The 22,123-nt window shown below is 41.9% G+C and overlaps 1 protein-coding gene across 2 annotated transcripts in view; it reads right to left on the bottom strand.

Moving 5' to 3' along the window:
• Positions 1-22,123, bottom strand: part of NDRG3 (NDRG family member 3) — a 62,500-nt gene that overhangs the window by 8,172 nt on the left and 32,205 nt on the right. For both annotated transcript variants that reach the window (XM_010829214.1, XM_010829213.1), the window contains 9 exons: positions 20,659-20,764; positions 19,510-19,630; positions 17,659-17,721; positions 16,360-16,420; positions 15,277-15,363; positions 13,541-13,597; positions 5,250-5,353; positions 3,913-3,978; positions 3,748-3,799 (listed from right to left, as the gene is read on the bottom strand). In XM_010829214.1, coding sequence (XP_010827516.1) covers positions 3,748-3,799; positions 3,913-3,978; positions 5,250-5,353; positions 13,541-13,597; positions 15,277-15,363; positions 16,360-16,420; positions 17,659-17,721; positions 19,510-19,630; positions 20,659-20,764 — 717 coding nt within the window. The remainder of the gene's footprint in view (positions 1-3,747; positions 3,800-3,912; positions 3,979-5,249; positions 5,354-13,540; positions 13,598-15,276; positions 15,364-16,359; positions 16,421-17,658; positions 17,722-19,509; positions 19,631-20,658; positions 20,765-22,123) is intronic.

Genomic DNA, 22,123 nt, shown 5'->3' with positions numbered 1-22,123 from the left:
AGTATATGGTATGAGGATGCACTGTGGGGAGAGGGTGAGAAAACTTGAGCTGACTGTGGAAGGCAAGAAGTCACAGAGGGTTTCTGAGGTGACGGGATGTGAACTGTTTCAGGAAAATAACCAGCAGTGGCCTGTATGACAGACTGCAGAGGCAGCGAGCCAGTTAAGAAGCCATGAAAATTACCTAGGCAAGAACCAGTAATCCAGCTGAATGCTTACTCTGGGGATGGCTGATGGGTGGTTACTCAAAACTTCTAAAATCAGAGGATGATCTAAAAGCCAGGATCATCAAGTCAGGGTTTTTTCTTTATACAAATGCCAATGCAGGAAGTAAACAAATGTACCTGTTTCCTTACTACAGAATATGCTCTAAAAGGCAGAATGTAGGACTTCCTTGTTAGCACACTGGGTAAGAATCCACCTGCCAATGCGGGGGACACAAGTTCAATCCCTGGTCTGGGAAGATGCCACATGTCACAGAGCAACCAAGCTTGTGCGCCATAACTACTGAGCCCATGCTCTAGAGCCCATGAGCCACAACTAATGAGCCCTGTGTCACAACTACTGAAACCCACGCACCTAGAGCCTGTGGTCCACAACAAGAGGAGCCCACGCACCGCAACTAGAGTAGCCACGCTCTCTGCAACTAGAGAAAGCTCGCGCGCAGAAACTAAGACCCAGCCCAACCAAACAAAAAAAAAGAAGAATGTAAAAACTTGATCCCTAAATGCCAGGCAAAGTGCTGAGAACATACTAGATATACAATAAGTATCTTCTAGAAGAATGACTCCTAAGTCTGTATTTAATATAATAAAACATACTTTTTCCTTGGTTCATCACTTTGTAATTTCTGTAACTGTTTAAGACGAAGGCTCAGGATCTTGTAGGCCAAGAACAATGGTTGGTTTTTGACATGTCTACTTTCTCCCCAGGTCCAACTGCTAAGACTCCAGTTCAGTTCAGTTGCTCAATCGTGTACAACTCTTTGTGACCCCATGAACCACAGCAAGCCAGGCTTCCCTGTCCTACACTGTCTCCCAGAGTCTGCTCAAATTTATGTCCATTGAATCGGTCTTGCTACCTAACCATCTCATCCTCTGTTGTCCCCTTCTCCTCCTGCCTTCAATCTTTCCCATCAGGGTCTTTTCCAATGAGTCAGTTCTTCACATCAGGTGGCCAAAGTACTGGAGTTTCAGCTTCAGCATCAGTCCTTCCAATGAATATTCAGGACTGATTTCCTTTAGGATTGACTGGTTTGATCTCCTTGCAATCTTGCTAAGACTCCATCTTATTCATTTTCATATTCTCCAGAGCACTGAGCACATATGTGTTGTTTAGTCATTAAGTATGTCCAACTCCTTTGCGACCCCATGTCCTGGAGCCAGCCAGGCTCCTCTGTCCATGATTTCCCAGACAAGAATACTGGACAAGAATATTTCATCCTCCAGGGATTGACCCAAGGATTGAACCTGCATCTCGTGGCAGGCAAATCTTTACTGGTGAACCAGCGGGGAAGCCCACTGAGCAAACAGGAGAAGCTCAAAAAATGATACTGAATGAATAAGCAAGAATAGCTAGAGACTAGAACTTGTGGAGTTTCTTCCTGCTCTTCCACACTTGGACAGCCCTCTAAATCCCTACCAATTCAGGGGATAAAAGGCTCTGGCAGGGGAGTTAGGTTTGAATGTATCTAGAAGAGAGAGCATCTAGTTTGTGGTACAGATGGCATTTTGAAGTTATTCTCTATACACACTGAAGGTATGGAATCAGAAAGAGAAAAAGACTGTATATGTATGGCCAACTTATACAATCTTGAAAAATGATTGGTAACATTACTTTATAAAGTGAAGTTGCTCAGTTGTGTCCAACTCTTTGCGACCCCAAGGGCTGTAGCCTAACAGGCTCCTCTGTCCATGGGATTTTCCAGGCAATAGTCCTGGAGTGGATTGCCATTTCCTTCTCCAGGGGATCTTCCCAACCCAGGGATCGAACCCGGGTCTCCCGCATTGTAGACAGATGCTTTACCGTCTGAGCCACCAGGAAAGTCCAACATTACTTTAAGTTCATGTAATTTTAGAAAGACAACTCAGCATCATTAGAAAATTCTCATTAAGGGTATTTTCTATAAACATTACTATTTTTCTGTGTCAAATACACATGTCATGAAAAAATGGTTTTGATAGATCTATCAAAAACATGTATCTCCACCTTTTCAGCTAAAGAAGTGAAGGTGGCCAAAGAAAACCAGATCATTTCATGCAGAAACTTAAGTTACGTTATATATGTGGGAAAGACAAGAAAATGATGACTTATGAAAAACTGAAAGCTTCATGTGTAATTAAAGAAGTGCAAATTAAAACAGTGGTTAACAGTAGTTAATTTTTAACCAAATTAACTACTAATAACTGAAAAGTCCAAGCTGAACAGCATGCTGTGCAACAGACACTATCCTACATTGCCAGCAGCAACACACTGTTATTATCTTTTCTGGAAAGGAATCTGGCAAAAGGCATTAAAAACCTTACAAAGGTATATGATTTTTGACACATTATTTCCATCTCATCCCAGGGAAATGATCAAAAATGCAGGCAAAGATTCTGTATGGATGTTCAACGGCAACATTATTAATGGTGCACAATCATAAATAATCAACAAGAGAATGAAGTTATATAAACAAGGGTATATTTACAAGACTGAATTGTATACAGCATTAAGTAATCAGGTCTCTAAAACTTGTATATTTAGTATCATCCAATCTATGCTGTGGGGCTTCCCTCGTGGCTCAGTGATAAAGAATCTGCCTGCCAATACAGGAGATACGAGTTGGATCCCTGGGTCAGGAAGATCCCCTGGAGAAGGAAATGACAACCCTCTCCAGTATTCTTGCCTGGGAAATCCCATGGATAGGGGGGCCTGGCAGGCTACCGTCTATGGGGTCACAAAAGAGTTGGACATGACTTAGTGATTAAACAACAATATCTATGTTGAAGAAAAACATGGTGGCTTGTCTTCGGGATCGTGATTTTTTTCCTCCTGTCCTTCTATTTACCAATTTTTTACGATGAACACATATTATTTTTACCAATGTGCTATGTGCTTGAGAAAGAGGTAGAGAAAAGTACGCAGGCTCTCAGCAACCTTCCAGCCAGCTGCAACAGTTCCAGATTTGTGGTGGCTGCAGAAGGCCAAGGTTGTCAGAAATCTGATGATAAGCAAATGGTATTTAGTGGTACTATCTGCCACCGAATGAACTGCACCATATAAAACAGTCTGGGCACTATTGATCCCTTCTGATGAAACCGAGTGATCAATGAGGAATTATTTTCCCAGACTGGATAACAAAGCACAAACCTGATATGTGTAATCAGAATTAACAAAACCTAGTATCTACCACGGAGAAGGCAATGGCACCCCACTCCAGTACTCTTGCCTGGAAAATCCCATGGACAGAGGAGCCTGGTAGGCTGCAGTCCATGGGGTTGCTAGGAGTCGGACATGACTGAGCGACTTCACTTTCACTTTTCACTGGAGAAGGGAATGGCAACCCACTCCAGTGTTCTTGCCTGGAGAATCCCAGGGACCGGGCAGCCTGGTGGGCTGCCGTCTATGAGGTCGCAGAGTCGGACACGACTGACGCGACTTAGCAGCAGCAGTATCTACCAACTGTTTCCAGTACATCAGCAGTGTGCTACAAACAACTTATTATATTTCACCTTACTCATCTTCACAGTGTCAGGACATACTTACCACAGCCTCAACTGCGGGTGAACTGTCACCAACCACCAGTAAAGTAGAGCACCTGGGGGAAGGCAGATAGGAGGACACTCAGCTGGGAGCACACAGACTCCACAGACACTAACTTCTATCAAAGGCAGGTATATCTAGCAACTTAGTGGGCAGATCGAGACTTACTTTAACGTCTTTGATTTGTTATCATTTTGTCCCAGAATGGGTCTTTCAATCTCCAGGTCTTTGCGTCTAGAGAGACACAAAGGAAACAATGCACGTTTCAGGTAAAATCATGGCAACTCAGGTTACTTCCTGGATGTGAAAACCCAAAGGTATCAAAGAATATGAAAATTATCTTTCCTTCACACCTGACAAGGGAGGAGATTATTTATAGATTTTGTTCATAAGTAGCCTCATCAGTGGCATCCTGAGTGGAACAGAGAAGGAAAAAGGAACTCAGTAGGATGATGAAAGGAGACAACTTGAAAACTTAACAGCAATGCTGTTGAAATCCTCAAGTCCTAAGTGTCTAATTTTCCAATTACTTTACAGGAATATTTTTTTTAATATTTGTTTTTATTTTATTTATTTGCCTGTGCTGGGTCTTAGTGGCAGCACATGGGATTTTCGATCTTCTAAGTTGCCACAGGTGGGATCTGTAGTTGCATCACGCAGGATCTAGTTCCCTGACCAGGGCTCGAACCCGGGACCCGGGAATTGGGAGGGTGGAGTCTCAGCCACTGGACCATGAGGGAAGCCCCTAGGAATAATTTCTTAAGGGGAACCTTTTAGGGGAACTATTTTCCTGGTACTTACAGTTTATTGTAGTATTTAATATCCTTTCTGATTTCAGCTAAAAATAAGGAGGCTCTGTAATACAGAGGAAGGAGCTAGAGACTGGATTCAAAACTTGCTTTGCTCCTACTGGCTGTGTAAGTCTGGGTAAGTTACAGCTGACCTATTTCCTCAATCTTTTTCCATATACCCAGGAAGCTAGAAGGAACTGACATTTTCACTGGAGAAGCTGGATGCAAGATAAGAATTGGGCTTCTCTCAGTGACTGGGGGAAATGTGACAACTTTGGGAATACACAAACAAAAGAGAATTTACCACTGTTCACGTTTCACTTCTGCCTGATGACAGGATATCAGTAGAGAGAGACTGAATTAAGGTCCCAAACTTCTATCCTTCTATCCTCAACATGCATTTTTCTGTGTCACCCAAATTGTGTTTTTGTGTGTGTACATAACTTTTAGGTCCTTTTGGTCTCAAAACATCTTAAAAGTACAACTGGTAGGTGAATATGCCTGAAACAGCATTCAGTTCATTCATTCCTCTTGAAAGCTGTTTTCATATCTATCTGAAAGCTCTTCCTCTTCTACTGTTGTCAAAGTGTGAAAGTAACCCCATCACACAACACTGTAAGAAGCAGTTTACTTCCCCTCCTGATTCTCTCTTAAATTTCCATTAGCTTCTCAGACTTCGTCTGCATTTAAGTGAAGGAACAGAACCAACTGTACCCGTTATATGAGCCCAGGAAGAGCTGTAGGTTTTCCTGGTTGATGTCTTGGGCAATATGCAGTCTGTAGGTCTGAATCAGGTCCAGGTTGGCCTGCAACTCTTCCTAGAACAATGAAAAGAAGACACAGGTGAACTTCTGAGCTACAGTACAAATCTATCTTGTTTGGTTTGCGTTCTCACCATTTGCAACCCTAATTTCCTTATTTGTCTTTTATTCATGTTCTGGCACTTTCAAAGAGACAGTGTCTTGTCTGTAAAATGAAGATAACAACCCGTTACCCGAAAGGGATGTTTTAAGGATTAAATAAGAAATGCTATATGAATTGTAAAGTATAAATTAAATGGAAAGTAACACTTCTCTTATTAGTCATAAACCTGTATCATTAACTTATCTATGTTTTCATCAATATAGTGGGTGTAATATCTATTTATATACTATTATTTAATAGTATGCATTCTAGAACTGCATATTACATTCCATTAATATTTTAGTGATTAAGTCAATTTATCATTTACCAATATTATGGGTTTTTTTTTTGAGGCAGTGGAGTTTATTTATAATATTACATTAGTTTCAGGTATACCACGTAGTGATTTAAAATTTTTATAGATAATGTCCCATTTGAAGTTATTACAGGGACTTCCCTGGTGGTGCAGTGTCTGCCTGCCAATGATAGGAACACGGGTTCAATCCCTGGTCTGGGAAGACTTCACATGCTGGGGGGCAACTGAGCCCTGTACTACAGCTACTAAGCTCTTGCTCTAGAGTCTGTGCTCTGCAACAAGAAAGCAGCCCTGCTCACTAAAACTAGAGACAGTTTCTGCATGCAGCAAAGAAGACCCAGTGAAGCCAAAAAGCGATAAATAAAATTACTGCAAAATACTGGCTATAAGCCCTGTATAAAATTCAAGAGAAACAAGAGTGTATCAGTAAAAAGAAAATCTCCCTCCTTACTACCCATACCCAATGATCCTTATCTTGCTGGCCTTCTCGGAGGCCACTAGAACCAGTTGCCAGATTTTTGTATATGTAAGTATATATGTACGTATATGGACACACACATACACCAGTAAATATGGACAGTTTTAAGCAGAAGGAAAAGGGTTTACACTGGAGGAAAAAAATGTATCGGGGTAGTGAGAGAGTCAGTTAATCTGAAGCAGTATGCAAAGGTCACCACCAGCAAGCCTTGTGGAGAAACCGAGGTAAGGAGAGCTTGTGTGAGTATTCTCACTGCTACATGGGGAAAGTGAGCCAAGAATAACTGAATCACAGTGTCCCTGAAACGAAGGGCACTGGAGCCATTCCAAGGAAACTTGATAAATGCTGAAGATATGAAGATAAGTGGACAACAAATGAACCGCATCGCAATCAGAGATGAAATGACCTCTACAGTTTCCCCTTGAAAGTCTGAAGAGGAACTTGAGCAGAAGTTTGAGATAAAAAAGGGGCAGAGGTAACACTGGTATAAAAGGGGTAAAACTGGCTTAAGTGCTAATGGAACACCCGAGGAAAAGCTGTTCTGTGTAAATTGCACACCATCACTCACATTTCTTTAGAACACAAACTGTAGTGTGCTAGACATACTATTCTGCACTGAGGTCACTCCTTATCAGGACATATGGGGCCTTCTCATTTATTCATACTGTTTCCCCACACCCTTGCTAGTACAAATGATCACTCTTTTTGACTTCTGCTAATCTGACAGATAAAAAGGGGTTATCGTTGTATTTTTATTACTGAAGATGAGATTATTAATGTATAGAAACCTTACATGCTTCCATTTCAAAGCAGTAAGAGTAATACATGCACTCACTTGTTTAAATTTTAAATGAACTCATCAGCCTTGTGACAACCTCTTGTCTGTGGCTGCACACATTTTTAATTAAACACACAACATGTATATATTGTGAGGATGTTCTTACTTTACCGAAATCATTATAGTTTTCAAGATACTGTGGTATGGGTATGTGTGTGTGCGTGCTCATTTGCCCAACTGTGTTCAACTCTTTGCAGCCCCATGCACTGTAGCCCGCCAGGCTTCTCTGTCCATGGAATTTTCTAGGCAAGAATACTGGAGCGGGTTGCCATTTCCTTCTCCACAGGGTCTTCCCAACCCAGGGATCAAAATGGTGTCTCTTGCATCTCCTGCACTGGCAGGCAGTTCTTTACCACTGCACCACCTGGGAAGGCCTTTTGTGATATGGCATAAGGCCAGACAAATATCAGGGAGATAAAAATGAGCCTTCCAAAATAAATCCTTACATTTACGGCCAACTAGTTTTCAACAAGGGAACCCAGACAACTCATTGGACAAAGAAAAGTCTTTTTTTTAATGGTACTAGGAAAATTGGATTTTCAAAGGAATGGAGTTAGACTCCAACTTCACACTAAGTACAAAAAATTATCTTAAAATAGACCATAGACCTAAATATTAAGAGCTATAACTGTAAAACTCTAAAGAGAAAGGATAGTTGTAAATCTTCATGACTTTGGATTAAGTGATGGTTTCTTAGATGCAACACCAAAAGTACAAGCAACAAGAGAAAAAACAGCCTGGACTTCATCAAAATTAAAACCTTTTGTGTTTCATGTAGAAAATAAACTGGTTACCAGGGGCAAGGCATGGCGAACAGATAAATTGGAAGACTGGGACTGACACACACACTTCTATTATATATAAAGTTCAGTTCAGTCACTCAGTTGTGTCCGACTCTTTGCGACCCCATGAATCACAGCACACCAGGCCTCCCTGTCCATCACAAACTCTCGGAGTTCACCCAAACTCATGTCCATTGAGTTGGTGATGCCATCCAGCCATCTCATCCTCTATTGTCCCCTTCTCCTCCTGCCCCCAAACCCTCCCAGCATCAGGGTCTTTTCCAATGAGTCAACTCTTCGCATGAGGTGGCCAAAGTATTGGAGTATATAAAATAGGTAACTAATAAAGACCTACTGTATAGCATAGGGAACTCTACTCAATACTCTGTAATAGGCTGTATGGGAAAAGAATCTAAAAAAGAGTGGATACATAGATACATGTATGTAACAAGATTCACTTCGCTGTATACCTGAAACTACCACAACATTGTATATCAACACTATACCCCAATAAAAATGAAATGAAACAAAACAAAAAGATACTTTCATTAGGTTAAACCCAAATAAATAAAATAAATAAAAACTGTGCTTCAAAGGACACCATTAAGAAAGTTAAGAGAGAGACTTTGCTGGTGTTCCAGTGGTTAAGAATCTGCCTTGCAATGCAGGGGAGGTGGTCGATCCCTGTCAGGGAACTAGAATCCCGCACGCCAAGGAGCAACAAAGTCTGTGTGCTACATGCAGAGTCCACATGCCGGAACAAAAGATCTGCAGGATGTAACAAAGATCCCACAGGCCACAACTAAGACTCGAAGCAGCCAGATAAATAAATAGTAAAAAAAAGAAAAGGTATAAGACAGGGACTTCCCTGAAGGTCAAGCAATTAAGAACCCGCCTTCCAAAGCAGGGTATGTGGGTTCAATCCCTGAGGAAACCAGGATCCCAAATGCCGTGGGGCAATTAAACCTGTGAGCGGAAACTAGAGAAAGCCTGTGAGCCCCAGTGAAGAGCCTACACTAAGCAACAAAGACCCAGCACAGGCAAAAAATAAAAACATTCTCTGTTTGCCAGTCCTTTGTTTAAAATTTAGCACAGGAGCCACTGGCCCAAGGTCTCAAGAATTCTCATAGACTAGCTGTCACCACATCCTAGGCTCAGGTTCTTCCCATCCAACTGCAGTTTCTGTAGCTTCTGCAGCTGTTCAGACCTTATTTTGGACAACTGTCTCCCCCATCTGGTGAATGGCTCTGTGGACAAGTTAGGGCCCTTACCCTCTGGGCAAGTTTCTTCACAGCTGGCCAGCTGTGCTTTCTGTGGAAACCATTCCTCCCATGAACAGGCGTCTCTTAGGTGTGCTGGTGGGGGCTCAACTCCTCAGTTCCTTCAGTGTCCACATTCCCTTGGACTAAGAGTCGTTCAGTAGCTAAGTCGTATCCAACTCTTTGCAACCCCACGCACTGCAGCACACCAAGCTTCCCTGTCCTTCACTACCTCTTGGAGTTTGCCCAAATTCATGTCCGTTGAGTTGGTGATTCCATCCAACCATCATATTCTCTGTCCCCCCCCCCGCTTCTCCTCCCCTCAGCCTAGGAGTAGCTGCTGTTTTTCCACCTGCTACTTTTGGACACCTCAAAGTCCTTTTTCACCTCTTGAAGAAGTAAGCCACCTTCTACTAATTGATGTATTACATGAAATTTTCTCTACTCAAAGCATGTAGCTTCTGTCCCCTGACTGGACCCTGGAAAAGCCCATAAGATGGAGAAAGTGTGACCTGAAGGAGGCTGAGATGAGTGTCAACAGATCTTCTGTATGGCAAGTCTTGACTCTTGTGCTTAAATATTTTTAAAAGGCAGAACAGGAGTGTCCTTGGCAGTCCAGTTTAAGCCTGTGTTTTCACTGTAGGGGTGAGAGTTCAATCCCTGAACAAAAGCCCCTCGTGCAGTGCAGCAAAAAGAAAAAATAAATAAAAAAGGCTGTGCTCCTGCCACTATCACCCTACAGTGTCCCCCTGGAATCCTTTATTTAAAAATTCTAACACTGTCACTTGGTAAAGGAGAAATGTACAGAAAAAGAAATCTGTCACGGCTCAGCTCTGAATAACATTTACATGCTAGTATAAATGCTGAAAATTTATCTAATCCAAAGCATGTTATATTGGAAGGATGGAGTAGTAGAGAACATAAACGAGGGTCATGGCATGGGTGTATGTGTGAATATGAGAAATCATCTTTCATAATGGAATGCCAAAGATAATGCCTACAACTGAAAAACCAACAGGTGGAAATACATGCATGTTTAGAGAGATAGAGGCAAGGACACATGGACATTTATGTCCAAAAAGACACATGTAAGAATGTTCACAGAAGAAAAGTTTTTTCTTCAATCGAACAAAAGCTATGACCAACCTAGACAGCATATTAAAAAGCAGAGACATTACTTTGCTGACAAAAGTCTGTCTAGTCAAAGCTATGGTTTTTCCAATAGTCATGTATGGATGTGAGAGCTGGACCATAAAGAAAGCTGAGCACCGAAGAACGGATGCTTTGGAACTAGGGTGTTGGAGAAGCCTCTTGAGAGCCCCTTGGACTGCAAGGAGATCAAACCAGTCAATCCTAAAGGAAATCAGTCCTGAATATTCATTAGACGGACTGATGCTGAAGCTGAAATTCCAACACTTTGGCCACCTGATGTAAAGAACTGAGTCACTGGAAAAAACCCTGATTCTGGGAAAGACTGAAGGCACAAGGAGAAGGGGACAACAGAGGATGAGATGGTTGGATGGCATCACTGACTCGATGGACATGAGTTTGAGAAATCTCTGGGAGTTGGTGAAGGATAGGGAAGCCTGGCATGTTGCAGTCCATGGGGTCGCAAACAGTCAGACATGACTGAGCGACTGAACTGAACTGACTGAAGACTGTCCACAGAAGCTTTATTCATAATAGCAAAACAAAAGCAAAATATTGGAAATAACCCAAATGCTCATAGGAACATTCATGACATATAACAATGGACTGCTACACAGAATCTAAGAATGAACTACTGATACATAGGAAGACAAGTTCGAATCTCAAAGACTATACTGAGCAAAAGAAGCTGGGCCCATTAGAGTGTACACTATGTAATTACATTTATATGAAGTTCAAGAACAGGCAAGATAATCTATAGAGGTAACAGAACAGTGAATACTTGTTTGGGGAGGGGAATTAGTGATTAGGAAAGGGCACGAGGGAACCTTCTTGAGATGACAGAAATGTTCCCCATCTTGATTCGGTGGTGGTCACATGAGAGAATGGGCTTCCCAGGTGGTGCTAGTGGTAAAGAACCTGCCTGCCAACGCAGGAGACACAAGGGATTCGGATTCAGTCCCTGGTCAGGAAGATGCCCTGGAGAAGGGAATGGCAACCCACTCCAGTATTCTTGCCTGGAGACTCCCATGGACAGAGGAGCCTGCCAGGCTCCATAGGGTCACAAAGAGTCAGACGTGACTAAAGTGACTTAGGATGGACAGACATGAGTATATGTATATAAGGTCACTGAGATGTATTTATGATTTGTGTCCTTTATTATATATAAATAATACCTTAATTAATGAGGCAAAACCCAAAGAATCTGCTAAAAGATTTAAAGTGGTTACCTCTAAGAGGCAGAAATGGGGTGAGTAACAGATTCTTTGTATTAAGCCCTGCAGAACTCCTGTGCTCTAAAATGTATGTGAGGACTTCCCTGGCGGCACAACTGATAAGAATCCGCCTGCCAATGCAGAGGACACGGGTTTGATCCCTGGTCTGGGAAGATGCCACATGCTGCAAAACTAAGCCTGTGTGCTTCAACTACTGAAGTCCATGCTTCAGCAAGAGAATCCACCACAATGAGAAGCCCGTGCACCACATCAAACTAGCTCCCACTCACTGTAACCAGAGGAAGCCCGCACAAAGCAAGAGAGACCCAGCACGGCCAAAAATAAATAAAATTTTTTAAATGTTAAAAATATATATATGTGAATTTGTAATTTTGCTGAAATACAATCTCAATGAAAGAAAAAACTATGGATTTTGGAGTGAGCCTGATTTGGATTCAGATCACTTGCTAGCTGGACAACTGTAGCAAGTTATGTTCCCTCTCTGGCCCTCAGTTTTTCCATAAGTTTAATAGAACCACCTTTTTGTGCCTAAAAGGTACTTGTCAAAGTACTTTACACAGAATGAGTACTCAGTAAATGTTAATTTTCTCCACAGTGACCATTTTCCTTTAATACACAGGCGACAGTTGAGCATGCATTACTCCTACTTAGAGTTTTCACCCCAACTCCAGACACCTCACAGCTCTCCATGCTCATTGCTCATTCATTCCCTCCCTCCTTCATAGGTCACCTGTGATGCTGTCATTTATAGCAAGAAATATATACTTGGTCTTCATTCCCCTCCTGGCACAGAGCTTTGTAAAACCTTGCGATGAGACTGATAAAGAATCTTTTTTTGGTTAATGATGGGATTTTAGGAAAGCCCCTAAGTAACTTCTACATGGAACCAGTCCCTGTGAGTAGCGGGCTGGAACTTTCAACCCTACCCTGCCCTTCTCTCCGGGGTTGGGGGGGTAAAGGAGGTGAATATTGAATTGACTGCCACATAATCACGTGTCTGTAACAAAGCCGCCATAACGCCCCAAAAGACAGGTGTGGGAGGGCCTCCAGGTTGGGGAGTGCATGGCCACTCTGGGAGACTAGGGCATTCCAGAGGACAGGGGAGCTCCCTGCCCCTTTCCATACAACTGCTCTGTGCATCTCTCTCACTCAGCTGTTCCTGAGTTAGGTCCTTTTATAATAAGCCAGTCTGGTAAATATAGTGTTTCTCTGTGAGCAGCTCTAGAGAACAAATTGGACCCAAGGAGGGGGCTATTGGAACCTCTGATCTATAGCTGGTTGGTCAGAAGCACAGGTGACCACCTGGAGTGGCTGAAGTTGGGGGAGGGTGAGCAGTGGTGGTGGCTCAGTGACTGGCACTCAGCTCTAATCTGCGGGATCTGACCAATACTCAGGTAGACCGTGTCATCGAGCTGAGCTACAGGACATCCAGCTGGTGTCTGAGAATTCTTTGGTAATGTAAGAAAAAACACACTGTAATTGGGACAGGAATTCTCTGTTACTCAACTTTCTCTCTGAAAAGAGGACTGGGGTCCTGACCTCTTTCACCTAACAGCTATCCACATAATTGTTATTTCCTCTATAGACTTCAGTTTCTTTACCAGAAAGACATGGGATTTGAACAAAAGGTTCTTTTAGCACTAACATTTGTGGTGTCTTTTGGTTTGTTTTTTATTTTCTCTGAAATCTCTATTTCTGTGCAACCCTTCTTTCCAGACCTCATCCTGGCTCTAAAGAAGCTTGGTGAGGCACGTGATGTCGTCAAACAGGAACAGATGGCATGCGGCTTACAGGGAACGGGTTGGGGGCGGGGTGGGAGCTGCCTTCTCTCATCTCTCTAAACGCCAAGAGCCGGGTGGCACTGAGTTAATGCCCTCCCCTAAGACTGGCCTTTGGTGGGCGACATGTGCATCTCCCACGGCACTGAAAGTGTTAACCCACTGGAATCAAGTGAGTTCCAGGGAACCCTTTCTTTCCTGAGGTGAATAAGACTTTACACAAAAGCCAATAAACACACCCCTCTCCTGGCTGGAACAGGCGCTTACCTGCCCAAAGTGATGAGACAAAATAATGTCCACAACGTTGGTTGTCAAGCCTGAGAGCTAAAAAGATAAAAACTTTGTGTCAAGAGAGTGAGCATGGGTAAAATTTTATCAATCTGTCCACTTTATTAGTGCACTTCCTTATAAATATGCTAAGCTTAAAAACACAAAAAACACAACTCAGTGTCACACATTTTCGTGAGATGGTGGTCCCAAGAAATCTGAGAACAAGAAAGAAGTCAGGAAAAAACAAAACCTTCCTTCTAGGGTAATAATATGGCCCACTTTGAAATAGGTGGCTAGAAGAAATGCTGGCTGTTACTTCTTTGAGAATGTGGGACTCGGAGCTCACTGCTATAGCTACTTAATTTCTACCTGTGTTTCTGCATTTACACTGGGTTTATGCTTAATAAGATAGACTTACAACTACTCCCAAGTCATCCAAAAGAAAAAGCAATTTTTTTTTTCTTTCCTCTAGTTTTTGCTATCTTCATTTCAAGGAGTGGGAGGAAACTGCTATGTTTACAGAATGTTCTGGCGTTTTGAAAGCTTTTCTTTTAATTTTCCCCACGTCAAAGCTATGCACATCACCGTCTAATAAATGCATCAATCTGTGTAGATCTGCAGCCTGTTAGTCTATTTTCAGAAAAATTTCCAACTCACATTATGTTGCTGATTTCCCTTAAACCTTCTCTGTTGATTTTAAGCTCAGTTCCTACTGTGGACTTGGCGCAGAGGCAAAGTACTGAGTTGGGGGTGGAGATGGAGAAGATGAGATAAGGCAGACAGACGCGGATATGGGTGGAGCAGGATCAGGTAGTCCCAGAAAGACGGAGTAAGAAAGAAGCCCAGAAATCTTCACCTGGGTTATCAATGATCCACAGGTTGTAAATTAAAGATAATTACAACTAATAACCTATTTCATCATTTAATAACCTATTTAATATTCATCACGTTATTAAGAGTGTTCATTTAAGTTTTAATGTACCCACATACTAGATAGGAATTAGAACAAATTTGAAGTCAGCTGTAAGAAAGAATTTCCATAATATCTGGCAAAAGCAATGTTAATGTATTTCATCCAAAGCTAGGAAATACATCATTTCTCTGCAAGTTAAAGGTGGGGAAGAATAGATAAACTTTTCAGAATCTGGTCTGCTGGTAGATGGAACAGCTTAATATTTTAAAATAACTATAAAAGCAAAGCAAAATTAGGAAAATATAGAATATATAAAATAAAAATAAGAATTGTCTTTAATGCTACCAACCAAAGATGTAACTATTAGTAGCATTTTCCTTCTTTTCTTATGCATATATGTATTTTTAAAAATTTTATGTTTCTTAAGCATGAGAATTTTCTCATTTCCCTACAACAAAAAAACCCATAATTTTTCAGTTGCATAGTATTCCATTCATGACTGAGACTCATAGACAATGATGAATGAAAGAAGCAAGATATGAAAGAACACACCTTCCATTATTCTGAATATACAAAATCAATCTATGGTGACAGAAATCAGAATAATGGTTCCTTTTTGGGAAAGGGAGGAAGCATTAAGAGCAGAGTTGGAAATATTCTGTATATTGACTGAGTGGTGATTACATGTGTAAATATTCATATCAAGCTGTATATTTAAGACTTCTTGCCCTTAACTGTATGAATGAAAAAATAAAAAAAACAGATAAGCCATTTTGAGAAGGGACTAAGGGATGAGCCAATGGATACTGTTTGGTCTTACTTTGGAAGCTGCCCAGTCAATCCAGCCTTTAGCACAAGGGTCAACGTTAATGAGCACAAGACCTTCCACAAGCTCTGGGTGATTGAGCTGAAACGAGACAAAGACAACAGCATGAGAGCCCCATTCTCAGCTTCTTCTAAAACTACTGGAGTGTAGTTAGTCAACTCTTCCTAGGCATGGATGTCTCAGATTTTAAAAAAAGGTCAGAGAGGTGCTAGGGAGGATATTTAGAAAAACAGCTCCATAAATCTAACTCAGCATGTAGAAAAACCAGCTTCCTAAACTGCCATCAAATGACCTTGCCTTGCAAGGATCTATGGGGGAGATGGTTTTTATTTCCACAGCAGAGGATGTCCACAGCTATCTCCACAGCTGTTTAGCTCAGGGTGGGTCTACCCTCCTGGGCAGTACCCTTGGGACTACATGACATAAGGGGCTGTTAAAGCTTAGACTGTCCTCAATAGCAACTTCTTGTTTTGTTACCACATGAAGAGGTAATACCACCCTCAGAAGATTGTCCTATCACCCAGGAGGCATTTGGAAAAATCAGTAAGAACATTTCTATGTAAACTAAAAACTTCCCAGCTTACTTTTTCCCCTCTGATTATGCTCATTATAGAAAATGTGATAAAACAGAAATAATGAAGAGCAGGAAAAAAAATCTCATTATTATCTAATTACACATCATCAATCTTAGCATTTTGGTATGTTTTCTTCCAGTTCTTTCCTATGCCTATGACAAACTTTTACCTGCATCTGTATTCTAACCTCTTTGTTAAGGTTATAATATATGTGAATTATGTATCATAAGCTCGTCTTATAAAATTTTAATGGCTGTAAGAAATTCCACTTTAAATGTTCTCTGAGAGTTATTTTTTATTGATGATATCCTGCCCGCATCTCTTATTTTTTTAGGTGCTAGAAGTACAAAGCAAGGCTTTATACAAACTAGTATCTGTGGACACAATTTATAGAAAAACAGACATAAGATCCATGACAGTTCCTTCTCATTTAACACAGCAGTAAGAGCTGTGACCTAGGCAGTGCCTTAAGGGTGTTGAGACTAATCCTCCATGTACTTACTGCAAATCTGCTGAGGATGTAAGCTCCAGCTCCAACCCCAATCCCAATGATGCTTTTCAGACTGTAAATGGAACACACCAATATGAATAGGGTTAACTCGTTTGAAGGGAGCATGGCATAATGGGAAAAATACAACTGGATTCAAATCTGGCTCTGATGCTTACTAGATGGAGAATTTGGTTAGGTTTCATTAACTTCCCAAGCCTGGGTTCCCTATCTATAAAACAAGGATATGATAACTTCTAAGTTGATTTTAAAGATTATGTGAAGTATGACTAAAACATGGGAGTCATCCTTGACAGCTCACTCTCCTATCACCTCCACACCCAACCCATCAGCAAGTCCTATAGTCACCTTCACAGTCCTTCCATCTGCCTTCTCCTCCATTCCATCCTCTGGGAGGCATCTAGTGCCAAGCTATCAACATCACTTGCCTGATTGTTGTAATAGTTTAACTGGTCCCCTGCTTTTTCTCTTTTACCCCTCTTTAAACCTGTGGAGATTCTCTCCACAGCTAATCTTTTTTTTTTTTAAAGGTTCCTTTTGGCAGTGTTTAATTTATTTATCTTTGGCTGTGCCATGCAGCATGCAGGATCTTAAGTTTCATGACGAGGGATCGAACCCATGCCCCTAGTGTTGGAAGCATGGAATCTTAACCACTGGATTGCTAGGGAAGTCTTTAGAGTAATTAAAAGAAGAATGCAAACAGCTTTATTGATGTGCAGTTTACATATTTAGAGTGATCATTTTAAAAGACTAAATCAGATACACTCCCCTGCATAAAACTCTTCAGTGTTTTTCTTTGCCTTTTGAATAAAATCCCGAAGTCTCACCTGATCTGTCAGATCTGTGTAATCTGGTTCTTGTTTTAGTTCTCAAATATCACCTTATGCTTTTCTCCCACTTGTTCACTTGGGTCAGGCCTTTTGGACATATTCCTTCCGTCTGGAATCCTCTTGTCCTGGCTCTCTATTTAGGTAACTCCTTTTTACCCTCCAGGTCTTAACCTAAAGGACTCCTTAGAGAGGTATTCCTCAGTTAGCCATATTTGGTAGAGCCTGCTTTTATTCTCTATCACACATCCCTACTGATTTCTTCTACAGCAATGTAAGCCGTGACTATTTGTTTGTTTCCCTGTTGTTAATTATTTTCCATATCAAAATGTAAGCTTCACACTCCATAAGGGTAGTGACCATACTGTTTTGATTACCATCATAGCACCCAGATCAGACACATAGCAAAAAAAAGTGTTTTTTTGAAAAACAAAAACCACATGGAAGAACTACAGAATGAACTCACTTTAAGTGGGTGAGAACAGGAGGCAGCATTTCGGCCAGCTCATCCATGGTTGGGTACTGGTACCTGAAATCCAGAAGGATACCTCCTGAATTGGAATGCACTCAACAATTCCCAATTACTAGAACAATTAGAAAAGTACAGAGTTCTTGAAAGTGAAAGTCGCTCAGTCGTGTCCAACTCTTTGAGACCCCATGGACTAGTCCATGGAATTCTCCAGGCCAGAATACCGGAGTGGGTAGCCTTTCCCTTCTCCAGGGGATATTCCCAATCCAGGGATCAAATCTTGGTCTCCTGCATTGCAGGCGGACTCGTTACCAGCTGAGCCACAAGGGAAGCCTGCAGAGTTCTTAGGTATTTCTAATCCCCAAATAACCACTTCAATTGGGGTTCAGGTTCAGTAAACTTCTACCAGTTAAGAGTCAACTCAGGAAGTGGCTTTTGGCTTGCTGCTTATGTTTAGGCAGCTAAGCGCAATAGTAAACAAACATTTACTGGGCCTAGGGCGCTTGGTCACAAATCCTGGGCTCTTATCATGAAGGCTGATTTGTTCACTTAGGCATAGAATAACCCAGCTACTTTATTATTTGCTTTTGAATTTGGTTCCTGATCTAAGTCACTGGATCCTAAGATGGTCAAGCAAGCCCAAAACTGACTCAGACCAAGAATCCAAGAAAAGTAGGGAGTGTCCACATAAACTGCAGCATCAAAGATGAAAGAGATCTTAAGACAGCTTCCTACATATGTGGCAGTTCTGCTCTACATTTGACAGAGATGTCAGCCTGCCTCTGCTTGAAACACTTCAAGCACTGGCATGCTTTTGAACCATTTGTGCATAAAACAGAAAAAAGGAACTGTGTCTAAATTTTGCTGGATATAAACTGGTCACTGGCCAGTTTGTGTTTAAGGGACAGAAATGGCTTGGACATAGTGAATAACAGATTCTGGAGCCAGACTGCCTGCGTTAAAATCCCAGCTCTGCTACTTATTTGTTATGTAGGCTTGGACAAAGTACATAATATCTTTGGACCTTAGTATCCTCACCTGTAAAATGGGAATAATAGTAAACCTATCCCATAGGGTTTTAAGCATTAAATGGGTTAAGAATGTAACGCAATGTTCAAGATTACTGTCTTGAGTACGGTGTAAATGTTAGCTGCTATTTGTCTGCAATGGTCTACTTCACAGCAATCACTGGCAAAGGCAGCTCTGAAGATAAGCAAAGAGGGGAAGGATGAGCATTCCACAGCTTGTGGTTTCACTCCTCCCCCAAGGTCTCCTCCATAATTACACTGTCCAGGGAAGAGTCAGGGAGACTGGAGCTCCGCCACGCAAAGCAGATGAGGCTGAGAGCTCCACGTGCATGTTTGGTCAAACGCACGTCTATCTGACGCTGCAGCTTCTCTGAATAAATGATTACACTGATATTCAAATTCCTGTCACCGGACTGAAGATCAGGCTGGCGAGGTGCTCTCAGGAAGCTCAGAGAAATCTGAGTTTTGGGTCTAAAGGGAGTTGTGAGTTCCACGAGGGGGAAAAATGACAGGTTTAAAACAGATGAAGAAAGGGACAGACAGAAGACAGTAAGAAGTGGGTGTTCCAGACATGACTGTCTTGTGATTGGCTCCCATTTATGGAGGGCCAATCCTGGATATGGGAAAACATATAGTCTTCCTGAATAGACTGTCCATGACAGTTCTCCCAGAGTGAAGAGAGAAAGCAACTGGACGGTTGGTTAAGTATAACCTGCAGGCTGTGCTAAAACCAGCTTGGAGGGAAGCACATGGCTAGTGCTCCCACTGGAGCTTTGCTCTGAGTGCCTGTTTTCCAGAAGGGTCTTGCTCGTGGCCTTACCCAGTTGGGAAGGAGGGTGCACCTTCCTGTTGGCCTGGGGCATCCACATGACAGACAGCAAAGTGCTGGGTGATCTCCTGCATGTCCTCAAAGTTAAAGAACGCATTGAAACAGGATTTGTCTGTAACAACAAAACATTCAAAAGTCACAAGCTCTTCATTTCGTCTCACTTTTCCTCTATTCAATCAATTCCATATCATCGTCCTCTCTTACTCCTTTTAAATCACTATTTCACTAGAATCAAGTATCTGAACAACTGTCTGACTCAAGCTGCCCTAAAGGCTGACTACCAGACGTCTCAACGGCTTGAAAAGAACATTTAATTAGTCCTCAATTCTACAGAACATCTACAGAGTGGAAGCCAATCCTGGTGTTTCACAAAACAATCTTATACCCATAACACTGTCATTTTTCATGTATCTTATTCCCTACCTGATACAGAGATACTGACCATATCCCAGGAGGCCTGGCTAAAGTGAGTTTCTTGTTGCTTACATTCACCATGTGGAAAACTTCTCACATGGCAAAACTGCTAAGGTGCAGGGAGGGTTACTGCTTCAACTTCTACTGCTTAAATTCCTTTTCAAAAGCTCCAGCACTAGATTGTAACTTCAAATGCAGGTCACCTCTGATAGCCAGAGGAGTGTGAAAGAAACACATGTAATGCAGATTCCGTGGACCCGGGGCTAGGGCCAGAATCTTATGTTACCACCTAGAAAGGTCCATTTAGAGTCATCAGGGAAAGGCTATAGCAAGGATACTTCTACTAACTCATTGAAGGGCTCATAACAAAGTTAAGCTCAAATTCTGAATTTTCTAATCTGAAATATGAAAAAACCCAGAGTATTAATTAAAAAAACAAACAACTGACTTCAACCCTACTTTCTTAACCAGTCTATCATATAATCTTCAGCCCTTTAGCAGATGTGACACAAAATGAGATAAAATCCCAGTATTCCCCAAAATGCACTTAGCTGCATACTTCCCAGGAACTTCAATTCTGCCATTAACACAAGTAGCAACGAGGATAAGGCAGAGAGGAGAAAACCTATGTTCTATTAGAATACTGGGGTCTCTTCTGTGTTTTTAAAAAATATACAAAGATTATGTGTTATAACAAAAAGGAACAGTATAAAATCAAATACATACGATTGAGGCCAATGTCATGGTATGTTAGAATGACCGGTCTGTTTCCCTTCGGCAGGCCTCTGATAGTGACGTGGACCATACCGTGAGCTGTTTCTATGTCATGTTCCTGTAACAAGAGAACGTAAAGGTCTCAGCAAGGGCAGGATGCACTGCCCAGGCTGCTGAAGTTTCACGATACCCGAATTCACCACTATTTCCCACTAGCTGGGGCAGGACACATCACTGAACCATAAGCCTACTAGAGAGATGCTATGTTACATAGGATAGTCCTATTTTTTAATTCCTTCCAGATAAACAGACAAACAAATGAAGAAAAAATGCACCTTATCTACAAAGCTCACTTTCTTAAGTGGGGGAAGCCAGGGTATCTGCTGAGAATATATTCACAACTGGCTATGGTGAGATCAGCAAGTTGAATAAGAAGCCAGGAAAGACCTGGAGAAAGGTAAGTGAAGGAAGCAGAAGATATGAAGAAGCTGCTGGGTAAAAAGGCAGAGGTTTCAGATCCTCTAAATGCATGTGCAGCAACTGATAAATTCAGTAGCACCTATGAGTGTGACTATCTTAAATCTCTCCCGTTCCCTGGGAGTTGCCCTTCTGTGCCATCCATACAGCACAGGGAAGGCTCTTGGCCACCTGGCTTGCAGACTGTAACCTTATGGTTATGGTTCACTGGAGTCCGGTGAACATTTGGTCCATGCTAAGCCCTTTCTTAAGAATGTGTAATTGGGACTAAGAGATTCCATCCTTAGTTTGGTTCTTCTCTTGAAAAGAGAAGTAAACTTGGGAGCTTATAATAAGCATTTCTACTGCTCTGATTACTGATTCCAACTGTGTATAATAAGCATTTCTACTGTTCTGATTCCTGATCCCAACTGTGTATGCCATTAAGTTCTGAGACATCTCTGGACTGCCTCTGGTTTAAGCTATTTGGGTGGGTTTGTTCCTTGTATCCCGAAGGATCATATCCAAGGCAATGAGTAAAATTTAAGATGTAGTCAGAGCACAGCTCAGTTCAGTCAGTTAAGTTCAGTCGCTCAGTTGTGTCCGACTCTTTGCGACCCCATGAATAGCAGCACACCAGGCCTCCCTGTCCATCACAAACTCCTGGAGTTCACTCAGACTCACGTCCATCGAGTCAGTGATGCCATCCAGCCATCTCATCCTCTGTCGTCCCCTTCTCCTCTTGCCCCCAATCCCTCCCAGCATCAGAATCTTTTCCAATAAGTCAACTTTCACATGAGGTGGCCAAAGTACTGGAGTTTCAGCTTTAACATCATTCCCTCCAAAGAAATCCCAGGGCTGATCTCCTTCAGAATGGACTGGTTGGATCTCCTTGCAGTCCAAGGGACTCTCAAGAGTCTTCTCCAACACCACGGTTCAAAAGCATCAATTTTTCAGGGCTCAGCCTTCTTCACAGTCCAACTCTCACATCCATACATGACCACTGGAAAAACCATAGCCT

The sequence above is a fragment of the Bison bison genome, unplaced genomic scaffold (assembly GCF_000754665.1).
Source record: "Bison bison bison isolate TAMUID 2011002044 unplaced genomic scaffold, Bison_UMD1.0 scf7180017864500, whole genome shotgun sequence".
NCBI lineage: Eukaryota > Metazoa > Chordata > Mammalia > Artiodactyla > Bovidae > Bison > Bison bison.
Note: the sequence above shows the minus strand (reverse complement) of the source record. Positions and strands in the feature narration are given on the sequence as shown.